Consider the following 14,077-nt stretch of genomic DNA (forward strand, 5'->3'; position numbering starts at 1 on the left):
GAAGAAGAAGAAGAAGAAGAAGAAGAAGAAGAAGAAGAAGAAGAAGAACAAGAAGAAGAAGAACAAGAAGAAGAACAAGAAGAAGAACAAGAACAAGTAGAAATAGAAGTAGAAGAAGAAGAAGAAGAAGAAGCAGAAGAAGACGAGGACGATGACGAAGAACAAGTAGTAGAAGAAGAAGAAGATTTAAGGATGAGGAGGAGGCGTGGGGGGAAAACAAGAAGTAGTCAGCTGACGCCGTGTGTTGTCACTTAAATTTTACGTTTAGAAAAACTATACCAGGAATCTTTCAAAGAAGCGAGCCACAAATGGGCCAATGCCGGGCAACCTCTGTTTTGCTTTTATTTGTCCTTACTGCCAGCAAAGGTATGCTCTCGTTTTTCTGTCGTTTCTTTATTTAATATACAGTATTCGAACTTTTAGAGCCTCTAACTCAACTCAACTTTATTTCTAGAGCATTTCAAAACAGAACACATAAAAACTAAGACAGCTAAAACAATTACCGTGAAACGCGAAAACAATGCCGAATGGAAAGCCAAATAAAAATGTGTTTTTAGACGAGGTTTCAAGATGCACCGATAGGGCGTAGAGAGTTGATAACGCAAACACAGTAAACGTTAACCATTTCATTGATTTGAGGTACAATTGGGGTTGACAGGGCAGGACTGTCCCCGTTTGACCCTAACGCTGACACTCCGCAGGAATATTTTGCAAATGATTACACCGTGTAACTGAAACAAACTTGTCGATAGATCCGTCCATTTATCGTGGTAGAACGCACTGTTTTTTCATTTGACTTCCAAGTTAGGTCTGTGTCAAATGTGTCTGACCCCTAATACTTGAAATAATACGGCGAGGGAAAAAAAACTGGATCAAAGCGTCAATCCGTGTGCTCTCCACGCCTGACGCCACATCCGTGAAAAAAGGTCTCAAGATGAGAAACTGTTGTTCAATGGATTATAAACTAACAAATAGCGTGTTTGGGGTGAGGGGTGGGATAAAATGTTGCAATCCAAGTTTTTGAAGGCGATAACGGGAAGTTACATTAATACACAGTGTTGAAGAGGCGATTCTTGTGGCAAGTAAAGCTAAGCGGCTGATTCCCCAAGCCAGTGGCCTGGTGCTATCTAGTGGCTCATTACAGTATGGCAGCTATACAATACAATACATCCTGTTTTATATAGCGCTTTCACAACAGCAGCAGCTGTAACAAAGATCTTAACAAAACAGTTAACATAAATTACAATAATAAACACAACACATAACATAAAACATGGACAGTTGTGCAGTCCTAACCACTTTTCCCTCATACGCTTTGCAGTTTGAGATGAAAGAGGAGAGAATCAAAGTGTTCTTTCACCAGTGGATCAGAGACGTCATGCTCAGAATGTGCACACGTCGGCTACAAGCTAAGTTTCAAAGTCAACAAGAAGCTGTAGCATCCATTGACAAAAAAAAGAGATTGGTTCACTTCTCCTGTCCCATGTGAATCCATTTCGATTCCAAGCGGCGACTCTCAGTTCCAAATATGCATCTGCGCTCCGCGCCGACGCTCCTCTCTCCTCATTCTCACATCCAGCTGCACCAACTCAGATTGTCCAACAGTGCCGACATCTCCACTGAACAAAACGAGGCTGTGAAAAATGGTGCCCATTACAGGCGCAAAAAACACAAGCACTGACAGTCAAATGGCGCCGACATTCCTCCCAATCAAAATCTGTGCTGGTACAGGCGTGCTGCCGAGAAGGTGCAACCATAAGCACAGATTCTTCTTCTTTGACGAATGTCGTGGCCAAAAAAACGCTGAAAACAGTCCACATCAGGTCCACACGACGCAACAACAAACACCATGGGACAGAACAAAAGACCAAAACAGCAAAAAAGCAAGGCTCTTGAAGAGCACTTGCTGACGCCTGCCTACTCGGGCGCCATCTTGGGGGGGGGGGGGGAATGGAAGCTATGGCTTCCATATATCCATCCATTTTTTCTGACCTACTTATCCTCAAGGGTTGTGGGACGTGTGAGTTTTACTCACCCCAAATTGATATATATATATTTTTTTTACCAGCCTTGCACTTTTTTTGGGGGGCGCATCAGGTTAAACCCTTCCATAAGGAATGGCTTGAACAAGTTTTAAAGGCCAGATAATGTCAAAGGGTAAAGTCAGATTGTTTATACTGCAATAAATAAATAATAATGATAAAAAGTCAAATGACAAAAGTAATATTTTCTTAAATGTTTAAATAATACAATATAAAACGCTAAATATGAAATCATTGAAACGTGCACTAAATGGTGAATATACAGGCTAGTTCTTGATCACTGCCACAACATGGCACTTCAGGCCACCCCCCAAAAAACCTAAATGTCGGACCATGTTTAATCAGTCAACAATAACAAATAAACAGGAAGAATTGGTTTATGAACTGTAATAGTAGAAAACAAATATAAACGCGATAAACTTCTATGCTGTCCATAAATTTGACATATTATTATTAAACATACTTTTTATCCAATTAATTGGTGGAATAATCAATCGAAATCAGGAATCCTAAAATATTAGACGGTCACTGCCCTAGTGTTTTAAAATGTGTCAATTAAAATGTAAACAAAATAAATGAAATATTTTTTTAATACTCTGTTTGGGGGGCCCCTGGAACTGTAGGGGCCCCATACAACTGCCTGTGTTTGCCCAATGGTAACTGCTGTATGACCCTTTGCCAAATTCAGCTAACGAGGGTAAAATATCAGTTCTTAAAATATTGTTGTTAAATTGTTTGCAGGGCTTCAGAGTCCAGTGGGAGGCAAAGAAGCCTGGGACTACGTGGAAGTTAGAGATGGGGCCCACATGTTCTGGTGGCTTTACTACGCAGACAGCCAGTTTGTAAATTATCAAGAATTTCCTTTGGTCATGTGGCTACAGGTATGACACATTTACTTGGATTGAAAAGTTGCATTTGTGGGTTGTCAATATTACTTTTATGTTGACACTTGTGTTTACCGAATCATAAAGGTGGCTGATCGCTCAGAATGAGGATAAACTTTATTGTCCCCTCACTGAAATCTGCAGCTGCAATCACAATACGAATACCTTTCCACAACAGACTGTCATTATTACATAATTATTTCCATCGAACAGTCCACACATTTCTCATGCCGTACTCATATTGTTCCTGAATTGCGGTTTAAATTTCCCTGAGGTGTTAATGGCTACAGCAGTGATTACCAACCGGGGCACATTAGTGTGCCATAAGGGCTCTAACGGTGTGCCACAGGAAATTATGAAATTTCACTTCGTTGGTGAGAAAAATTTTTATTAATACCAAATAATGTATCTTTGTCGATCTATCTATGATGGCAACCTATAGTGACAGGAAGAACAAAAAAAAAGATCTTTTAGATCAGGGGTGTCAAACTATGCAACGGCTACTACATTTGCTCTTTCAGCAAAGCTCTAATGGCCATGGGTGTGATTATTACTCAAAAAGTCTTTCAGATTTTTGGCGTGCAGTCACAAGCCACAGAACACCATTTTGTGTTAAACTGAACATGGTTTAAATCACACAAACAGAAACTGCAACCTTGAGAAATAAAACCTGATAATATATGGGGAAAATTAATGGAAAAATATCCTCTAAAGTGGGAAATGGCATTTAATCTGATCTTCCCTTACACTTTAAGGATCAGACAGATTTGGCTGCATGCTGAGTAATTTTCTAGCAATGCCATGTCGTCAATGGCACATCATTTGTCATCAGTGCCGCCCCCCCCCTCCCCCAAAAACGCAACAACAAAAAAACACACGGTCCTGTAATTGAGTACGTATCAGTTGATAATTGCAATGCTGAAATGAGCGGCGGAAGAATAACGACACAAAAATTGCATTTGAAGTCAAATGGAAAAATACTCAGCAAAATGTCTTTCTAGACCAGGGGTGTCAAACTCATTTGATATTGTGGGCCGCATACAGCCTCGGTAGATGTCAAGTGGGCCGGACCATTAAAATGATAACATACTCTGTTATAAATAACCAAAATATCATGTCTTTCATTTGTTTTGGTATAGTGAAGCACAAGAACATTAGGAAAATGTTGAAATTTAATGAACATATCTTTTACAAAACATTTCATGAAACACCTTCGATTTCCCTAGACGAATGTGCAATTTACTTTGATCATTCGCATATATGCATTGCAACTGATCCCACTGATTGTACAAAGGCACAAATCATTAACAAGTAATTGGTATTGAAAAATATAGTCATGCATTTTAAGATTAAACGAGATTTATAAAGAAAGGCATTTTAAAACCATTTACACGTGCATATACAATCTAAATTTAATCCCTGCCTACACTTGACAAACCAAGGAGAAAACAGTGCGCCCCTTAGCGGATAATCCATGAATTGTATTTTATTAAAAATATTCTTTCCTTGTCTTTTATGCATTTTTTCACTTTGAAATTATCCTGCGGGCCTGATAGAACATCCTCAGGGGCCGGATCGGGCCCGTGGGCCGTATGTTTGACATCTCAATTGCCTTCTAATAATTAGATGGCAAAAAGAATGACATTGACAAATGTATCGTCTTTTTGTGACAATTTTTTTGGTGGTGTGCCGTACGATTTTTCCAATTTAAAAAATGGCTTGTAAATATAATTTAACACTTGATAACATTTAACGATTGATGACATAACACCTAAGATCGCCGGACAAATGTTTTCTCTTCGTTAGATGCCTCAAGCGGGTTTTTGGCAAATCCCGTTATTAGACTCTAGCTGCTGGAAATTAATCCAATTTTTGACACCAAAGCGATGATTCTGTTTTCAAGCGCTTCTCATTTGGGATAACATTAGCACCAGAAGTCTTTCAGCAATTAGTGAGCACTCGACTGAAATATCTTGATAGAGTCATCGCATTTCTGAGCGACATTCTAGTCCAGGCGTGCCCAACATTTTTTTGACTGAAGATCTACTTTTCAAGCAACCAATCTTCCACGATTGACCATAACCGCACGTGGACGCATGCCATGATGAGCAACAGCCATAACGGACCTCACTATGAACAAAACAGAAAGATAAAGTAGATACAAGAATTTGTGAAAAGGAAATCACTGCCTACCTGAATAGAGATCTGACACGGAGGCATGGGTCACACTTTACACCCCATCGGGATGCACTTGGGACCAGACCGCGGGCTGCTGGTTGAAGCTGTTGTAGCTTTGTGGCTTGTCAACGTGCAGTTTTGCATTTGCATTGTTTTTTTTCATCACATGCCTTCCTTGGTCAACTCCCATGAAGTCTATTTTGGCTTAAACTACGGACGGATGGCATAATCATAACACTGAGGACCTTGACTTTGGAGTTTACTTTTAATTTCTTTCGAGATTGTTCTGGGGTCTTTGGTTACCATGCATGCGATGCCTCTCTTTAATTTGTCATCAATTTCCCATGTTCAGCATACAGTGACAGCAGGGTGAGTACTTGTCACCTTTTAAATAGGCCAACTGACTGCTTGCAACTTTGAAGATAACTGTGATGCAAATTAGAAGACACACCTTGTTTGAACATGTCCCGAAGGTCAAATTATCTTCTCTTCTATTTATTTTCTATTTTAGGGTTATGGTCGTTTTTATTCAGGCCTGTTTCATCATTTTTTAAAAATAATTCAGTTGAACCAAAATTCAAAAGCAAGTGTCATTTTCATTAAACATATTACTATTTTTGTTCCTTTAGAGAGGGGTAGCAGCAATGTTGTCCAATTATGTGTCATCATGATAACAGTAATTGTGGCCCATGTAATATGTTTTTAACCTTACGCTGTATTTCGTGATTTGAATATGAGCTTTATGTGTGTTTAGGGCGGACCCGGAGGTTCAGGAAGCGGCTTTGGCAACTTTGCAGAGATTGGACCTTTGACTCTTGACCTCAAGCCCAGAAACAGCAGTTGGGTAAGATGGTTGACCCTAAAGGTTTGGATTTTGGACAAAACACAACAAGCTGTCTAAGAAGACAACAATTTTCAATTGTGTAAATATTTGCTTTGAAACATTTTACTTAAAATTGACTAAGTAAAATATGATAATTTGAAATTTATTATACATTATAAGTACTGCATATGCATGTGTTTGGTTCTTGCAGGTCCAAGCAGCCAATCTCCTATTTGTAGACAATCCTGTGGGCTCCGGGTTCAGCTACTGCGACAAGCCAGATTGCTATGCTACAAATGTTGCCACAGTGGCTTCAGACATGTTGACCCTCTTAAAACACTTCTTTGCTAAGGTGGATGAGTTCCAGGTATGGCCGACATATTCTCTCATGAGTCAATCAGTACAATTATACTAAAATTTAGTAAAGGGCTTTGTGCACCACCTCAGTCAGTATGAAGGCCGTGGGAATAATAATCACCACTAGATGGCAGCAGTGGTCATCATCTTGGTCCACACAGTGGTGCGGTCCGGCAATTCTACGTCACAGGGTGGCGTGCGGAAGCAATGTGGTCAAGAGAATGTGGATAAAGAGCAGCAGCTAACTCTACAACAGAGCTTTTTTTAAAAATAATAATTTTAATAACGCTCAAAAATGGCTCTCCCAATCTAAGAAAAATGGCTGGCTTTAAACGAGTTAAAATAATGGCCTCGGTCAAATTTTGACGTTTATTTTTTGCATCTCAGGATGCTGGCCACCTCTACAAAAATCGTCTGAATCCTTAATTAAACAGACCATTCACTTCTAGGCCTGAAATGATATTATTAATACATAAAAGAATAATCAGAATGTGGGTCACTTTTTCACATTTTCTGAAAAAAAAAGATTATTTATTATGTTAAGAAAGTGACGCTCTGATCCTATTTCTGTTTGTGTTATGTATCAACTCATCTCAGATGAGATAACCTTTCATTAGTAGTCCAGTGGATACATTTGTGTCGTGTCAGCAGCAATTGTGGAAACGGTAAATGAAAAAAAAAAGGCTAGTAAGGAGGACAGAGGAAAATACCCACTATATGTGCTGAGGCACATTGCCATCACCATCGTACATGCCCCAGGCAGTGCAAGGGAAAGACCTGTAACTATAATTTTTTACTGTTGTTGAGAGGATGGTGCAGTCATTTTCTTTGAAACAGACATGTACTGATCGGGTAGAATATTCTGGAGAGAGAGAAGCGACAGAAAAATATTGGGCCATTGCAATGCTTTGTACAAAAAGAACAACACAGCACCAAAAAAATCCCCCCAACAATTGTCCATGCATAAATTATCCAATGTTCAGGTTGCATACTTGGAAAGCTTCCGGCAGGAAGGAGCAGCAATCTCTCTGTCTCACGGTGCCGGTGTAAAAGTAAATAAAGTGTTTCAATTATCTTCAGGGCACATCTTGCTGCTGGAGGCTGTAAATTTCCCCAGTGTGGGACTAATAATAATAATAATACATTTTATTTATAAGCGCCTTTCAAGACACCCAAGGACACTTTACAATAACAAAAAACACAAAACAATACAATACGGGTTGAGCAGCGGCAGTCAAAACGCGCCAGCGTTCACTCAACCCGGAAGTCAGAAAGAAAACACATATAAAGGATATCTTATATACACTAGGTTTTTTGTTGACATATTCAATGTTCTACTTTGTATTCTGCTCTTTTTATATTATGTTTTCATTTAATTGAAATAAAACTGACTGATTCATTTACTTTCTCCAGAGTGTCCCCTTCTATATATTTTCTGAATCATATGGAGGAAAGATGGCAGCTGCCATATCCCTTGAGCTAACAAAGGTGAGTGTGGTTTCCCTTTTTCACTTCATCGCATTCCACTCTGGTCAAAATATCAAAAAATATATCTTAACATCTCAACTGTGCAATGTAAACAAACCGTAACAGCCAACTGTTAACAAAAAGATAAACAGAAATGAGTCACTGAATTGAACTGACAAAATACCGTCACCTTTCCCTGTTCTAAAGGTCTATCTTGTCACTCGGCCTGACCAGTGGACTTTTTAAATACAGTGTTTTAAACTGTCATTGTGAGTGTTTGATTTTTGTTGTTGTTTAATAATGCAGGCAATAGCACAAGGGGAGGTGAAATGTAAATTTGCTGGTGTGGCACTTGGAGACTCATGGATATCCCCAGTGGGTTGGTATCAGTCAACTATAAATCTTGGATTTGTGTTTCGTGTCACTTCCACAGAACTGCTACATAACATCAGAAACTACTCATTTTATGGTTATCAAAACCACACACTGGTTTATCTAATGGTTTATTCATGAATCCAGTTTAAAGTCTTAGGTTACCATGTAAGATCTCTATGCTTCATCTACAGACTCCGTGATGACATGGGGACCATACCTTCACGCTATTGTAAGTTATAAAAACACATTTTGTCTTTTTTTCCCCCTCCAAATTCTAGCTGTGAGTTTCACTTGACCTGTTATCTTTTTGCAGTCACTGTTGGATGATCACGGTTTGAATGAAGTCAACAGTGCAGCGGAGGCAGTGAAACATGCTGTGGAGCAGCAGCAGTTTCAGAAAGCCACAGAGCTGTGGTCTGTGGCCGAGTCGGCGGTTGAGCAGGTTGGTATGAGGAAAGAACATATTTGCTTTAAGGTTAGCGTGTGTACTTTGAGGTTCAGGATAGGCGCATTCTTGTTGCCTTGATGTGATCTCCTTCAGGTGCTTTGTAATGCTTTTATTATAATTACATACAGATAGAAGACTTAAATATCGGCATAATTCAAGGTTTAAGGTCACACGTGAATGAACCTACATCGATAAATCGTTGCATATCCTTCATGTTAGCTAAGCCGTAGATGGATTAAGTTACAATATGATCCCCAGCTAAAATGTTTAGGATTTGACTTTGGAACCGGAATTGCTGTGGACCCTAATTTGGTGTTGACAGTGTTATGGAAAGATGATTTTTGAATTACTGCTTCCACTGTACTGCTTGGCCCCGTGAGCTTTTGCATGAATTATGGTTGCGAGTTGTTTACATAGTATGTGTCCACTGTTATGAGTTAGACTTGAACCATGTGAGAACACCATCAACCTCTGCTTCCCCTCAGATCAGTTTAAAGCATTGCTTTCCAATCAATTCCTCACTGGCTTTGCGCACTTTTCATATTGAGCTGCGCCATTGTTGTTTTTTGAACGACATCACACTTTCTGGGTTTGTCGCTTGCCAGGATCGCACTGCAGGAAAACAAATACGTCTTGAATTTGCAAGGTAGATTTTTTTTTTCATGCTTCATTTCATGTATTTTGTTTAATGACTTGTGACATGAAAATATTTCATTTGAGATTTTCGGAAATTACTTCATACTTGACCTTTAACTACTAAAGGGGCTGCTGATCATTTAAATATGGACATCAAGGGCATTCCAACAAACCACACCGGGAAACCAGAACCAGAACACTGCTACTTCGGGTGTCTCACAGGAAGTTCCCGGCACACCCTCACAGTACATTTGGGCCTGCCAGGTCCCACTGGTATCTTCCCCACCATCGGAGTGAACACACCACCATGTGGTGATTACTTGACACCCGCGTTTTCTCTCGCATGCGGCTGCAAATCCACAAAGACATGACATGACCACAAAGTCGATCATCAAACTGCGGCTTAGGGTCTCCTAATGCCAAGTGCACATATGGGCATGTTTATTTTTGAACATGGTGTTGATGACAGTGTGGACAATCCGCGACGAGCACAGAAGTCCATTGACAGAACACCACTCGGGTTCTGATCCTGAGCCTCCGCTTGGTTCTCTGTACCTCTAATTATGTCTGGTCCGCTGACCTGAGGCACTGGGCGGCTGTGCAGGGGCAGAGGAGCTCAGACATCCAGATGATTTTATTTTGCACTTGATTGAAGTAAAAATCTGTGCACCTTGTGGTGATAATATGGTTTGTCATTTTCTCTCTCTTCTTTTTTCCTTAGAACAGCAACGGAGTCGACTTCTACAACATTTTTTCACAGACAGCAGAAGATAAATGGGCCTCTTCAGAAGGAAAGAACCTGATATGTAAGAGGGTTTTTTTTCTTTTCTGAATGGAACTCTAGGAATGGGCATAGTATATAAAATATCCCACTTTTTAATGATTTAAGGATGACAACTACACGTGCGTCCAAAAGTAGTGGCTGTGCATGCGTCCGCCATACTTAAGCATGTTGATCTTAATTGAGTAGGTACAGTAATGCAATTTTCTTGACAGTGACTTTGCTTTTTTTTTTTGTACTGTCTCAAAGTCTCCTTAAATCTCTTGCGCTGATTCGTTAGCTGAATATTTTCTCACGGACGGCCAACGCCATTTTGCATACTCCAATCAATGGCTCATTCATTCAAATTATGTTGAGAAAACACAAGGACACAAAAATCTCTTAATTCTTCACAATTCTGTTGCTTTTTACTTCGATTTGTTCTGGCCGGTGATTAAGAGTGTGTATGCAAGATTGGTAAATGTGTGCCTTTTTCATGAAAGCATGACTGTGGATGGTGTGATAAATAATGACTTCTTGGCCTGTTTGCTTGCTATGGTGTGAAAGTAATGATTTTGGTTTGATATTTACTCCAAGAATCAATTGTTCCTTACTTAGAACAGATTTTTTTTGAAAGGAGGGAATGAAAATAAGTCCAAGTGCACTGTTGCCATTCCATTGCTTGTGTGATGTTCATTGAAGAGAGGGTGACATTTTATTGTAGGCCAGGTTTAAACTCAACATTTCCATTCAATATAAAGTCTGCTGTAGTCTGAAAACTGCTGCACCTTCTTTTACTTTTCTGTTGGGCAACTCGACACTCTGATGAACCATTTTTACTCAAGTTTGTTAAGCACCGAGATTTGTTTTCTTGTTTCACCTTTTTTTTATGAAAAGATTCATTTGCGGAGGAAAAAAAAACACTCCCATACAAATTTATAAATCGGAATTGTTAATTTGATTGACAAGATTGTTCACATACTGTATATTACCTGGTGAATTTATTGGCAGCATACATGCATTTATCTGATCATTGATTTATTTATTTCTTCCAGCCCTGCAGGCTTTAAGACACATTCGTCCACTCCAGAGCCAATCACTAAATGAGCTGATGAATGGACCTATTAGAGAGAAGCTGCGTATTATTCCTGAGAACGTCACCTGGGGAGGTATTGATATTGAAAACCAGAAAATATCTATTTTTAATGATTCACTAAACCCCCCCCCCCCCCCCCCACACACACACACACTCACCCTCCCTTATTTTTCTGTTGTTTTCAGGCCAGTCAGACGAGGTATTCAGGTACATGGCTGGGGACTTTATGAGACCGGTGGTGAACATTGTCGACCAGCTGCTGACTGCTGGAGTTAACGTCACTGTTTACAACGGACAACTTGACCTTATAGTGGACACTATAGGTAACGTAGAGTACCAAATACCTTTTTTTTGTCTATATCTTGTAGTGCTGGACTATAATGTGAACTGAAAGCTTTAAGGATTAGGTTCAACTTCTCATATTCACGAGTAGGGATGGCGAGTACTGATACTATGTATGTCGGTATTGGGCCCACGGCCGGCCTTATTTCAAGGTATCGGTACTCACGACACATCGGCTGCCCACCTGTGCTTTTTTTACTATCAGGAACTAAAGACATCCATGTCAGACGGATGTCTATTAAGATGCAGTTTCTCTAACTGCTAATATTTTCCACACTAAAAGGCGCACTAGATTATGGACCGCACCCTCAATGAATGGCCTATTTTGTAATTTTTTTCATACATTGGGCGCACCGCTTTATAAGACGTTTTATTTTTCTCCAAGCAGTTTGACCAGATTTCGCTCATATTTACTCTGAAAAATCAAGGTGTTCTCTCCATTCTCGTATGCTGTGGGCGTGTCCAAAAATTCTCTTACAAGACACACACTAACATCCTAACTCTACATTTTCGAGCCATGAAAACATACTCTACGGTGGTTGCAATATATCCCACCGAGTCGTTGCGGGGCTTTCCATGGCGTCTTGTCGGCTTTTTGGTCCACGTAACAGAAACACTTCAGCAATTACTAAACATGGCGGCATGCGTCAATCAGGATTCACGCACGCTTGAGCATATAATTCCCTTGTTGTCTACCATCAATGCTATCTGTTCCAACATACGACAGTACATATACAACACATAACCTGAATCACACGAAATGCATAATATTTGGGGATTCAAATAACACCAATCTGTTCTGTAACTTGCGTTATTCGGGGAAGATGCATTTGGGAGTGAAGGGATAGCTAGCTAGCTAAATGCATGCTGAGGAGATAGAAACTAAGTCACTGGGCCAATGAAGGCACTCATTGGTCGCTGTTAGAATCCCGACCCCGAATGTCAGAAAATAGAAATGGTGAAAAACGCTCCGATATCCACAATTCAGTCCTACTGTACATTGTTCTCAGCCTTGACATTTTCAGTATCTATCTTCAGTAGAATGTATTTAGACACATCTCTGAAGTCACTTTACAGGGACTTTAAAGTAAAACCTCATGGCAGATGTATGGACTTTTCCATCCAGGTCAAGAGCTGTGGGTGCAGAAGCTCAAGTGGAAAGGTCTGCCTGGTTTTAACAAGCTGAGTTGGACTGCTCTGGATGACCCGACTTCCCCCGGAGTTACTGGAGCTTTCGTCAAGACTCATCAGAACTTTGCCTTCTATTGGATCCTTAAAGCTGGTCACATGGTAAGAAATTACAGTATATATGGAATACAGATGCAACCGATTAAGAGGACTGACAATAGAATAGTATAAGACAGTCTAAAGTACGCCCCGTTGTCCATTTGCATCCCACCCGCCGCAAATGTTATCATATACTAAAGATAACATTTGACATGGCTACACTTTCTGCTTAGTGTCGAGGTCCAATTTGTGAACATATCCCATTCATGATCCTCATGTGTGGCCAGTTTACAAGAGATTGCTCTTGATCTGGTTCTGAGTGATTCAAGAGTTCTTTATTGTCCCCATAAGGAAATTTGTGGGCGGTGTGGATGCCGCGCGCAGGAGTGTGGCTCCTGAAATGGAATAATTTCGCCGCGGGGAGCCGTGCAGACCTTGCGCATGCGTCAAGCAGAAACCAAACTTTTGAAATAGGGGAAGAAGCTTGGTCATCTGGGTGGGACTCAAGAGTCCAGGTACCTGCCTTCCATGTTGAGAGGAGCAAGATGAGGTGGCTCAGGATTAGGATGCCTCACAAGCGTCTCCCTAGTGAGGGTTTTCCAGGCATGTCTCACTGGCAGGAGGCCACAGGGACAACCCAAGATAGAGTATTTCTCCCAGCTGGCCTTGAAATGCCCAGGGATTTCCCCTGAAGAATTGGAGGAAGTGGCTCAGGAGAGGGAAGTCTGCTTCCATACTGGAGCTGCTGCCTGCGCGACCCGACCCCGGATAATAATTGATGGCTTGATTTGTAAAGCTATGTTCTCTTTGTAGTTGGTTTTTTCAATCTGTTTTGTATTTTTAGCGTCAGATATGTGAAAAACTAGACAGATGGACACACAGGGCAAGCGGCTGGCGTTTCTGATTCCCTTCCAATAAGAAGCATGAAAAACCTCAAACTCTAAATGTAGGACTGTGAACTTTGTGACTTTGAAATGTGTAAAGTGTTCCTTTGGTCATTTTACAGATTCCATCAGATCAGGGACCAATGGCTTTTCAGATGATGAAGATGATCACCCAGCAGGTCTGATGTTGGTGCGCTCTGATACCTTCTGGAATGGTGGCCGTTTCCTATCTTGTCTTTCATTTTGGAAACCAAAAAAACTCCCTTTTACCAAAAATCTCTTGAATTCTCAATTCCGCAATAAAAATGACTATTTGTAAATGCTTTTGTCATTTATATTAATTCATTATCAGTTACATACATGAAAATTGTTTGATCAAGTAAAATTTAGTATGGAGGTGAAGGCATAATAGCTACTGAGCGGCATGAAAATGACAGCTACTTCCCATTTCCTGTGTTGCTTGATAATGATAGTTTTCCTCCAAATTTTGTGCCTTTGTGCTGACTTTGTGTTATTGATCAGATATTTGCATGAACCCTTTCATGCACCCTGTAACCT

General features: G+C 40.3%; 1 protein-coding gene across 1 annotated transcript; it reads left to right on the plus strand.

Annotated features, from left to right (window-relative positions):
* Nucleotides 1-173: 173 nt before the first annotated feature.
* Nucleotides 174-13,839, plus strand: scpep1 (serine carboxypeptidase 1). The gene is made up of 13 exons (XM_086133919.1): nucleotides 174-366; nucleotides 2,784-2,923; nucleotides 5,859-5,948; nucleotides 6,139-6,294; nucleotides 7,698-7,772; nucleotides 8,058-8,130; nucleotides 8,318-8,355; nucleotides 8,440-8,568; nucleotides 9,932-10,016; nucleotides 11,026-11,139; nucleotides 11,252-11,389; nucleotides 12,535-12,698; nucleotides 13,642-13,839. The coding sequence occupies exons 1-13, from the start codon at nucleotides 309-311 to the stop codon at nucleotides 13,702-13,704; spliced, it is 1,323 nt and encodes a 440-aa protein (XP_085990045.1). The 5' UTR covers nucleotides 174-308; the 3' UTR covers nucleotides 13,705-13,839.
* The last annotated feature ends 238 nt before the right edge of the window (nucleotides 13,840-14,077 follow it).

This window comes from Hippocampus guttulatus, chromosome 16 (assembly GCF_054856545.1).
Source record: "Hippocampus guttulatus isolate MCC_2025c chromosome 16, RoL_Hgut_1.0, whole genome shotgun sequence".
Taxonomy (NCBI): domain Eukaryota; kingdom Metazoa; phylum Chordata; class Actinopteri; order Syngnathiformes; family Syngnathidae; genus Hippocampus; species Hippocampus guttulatus.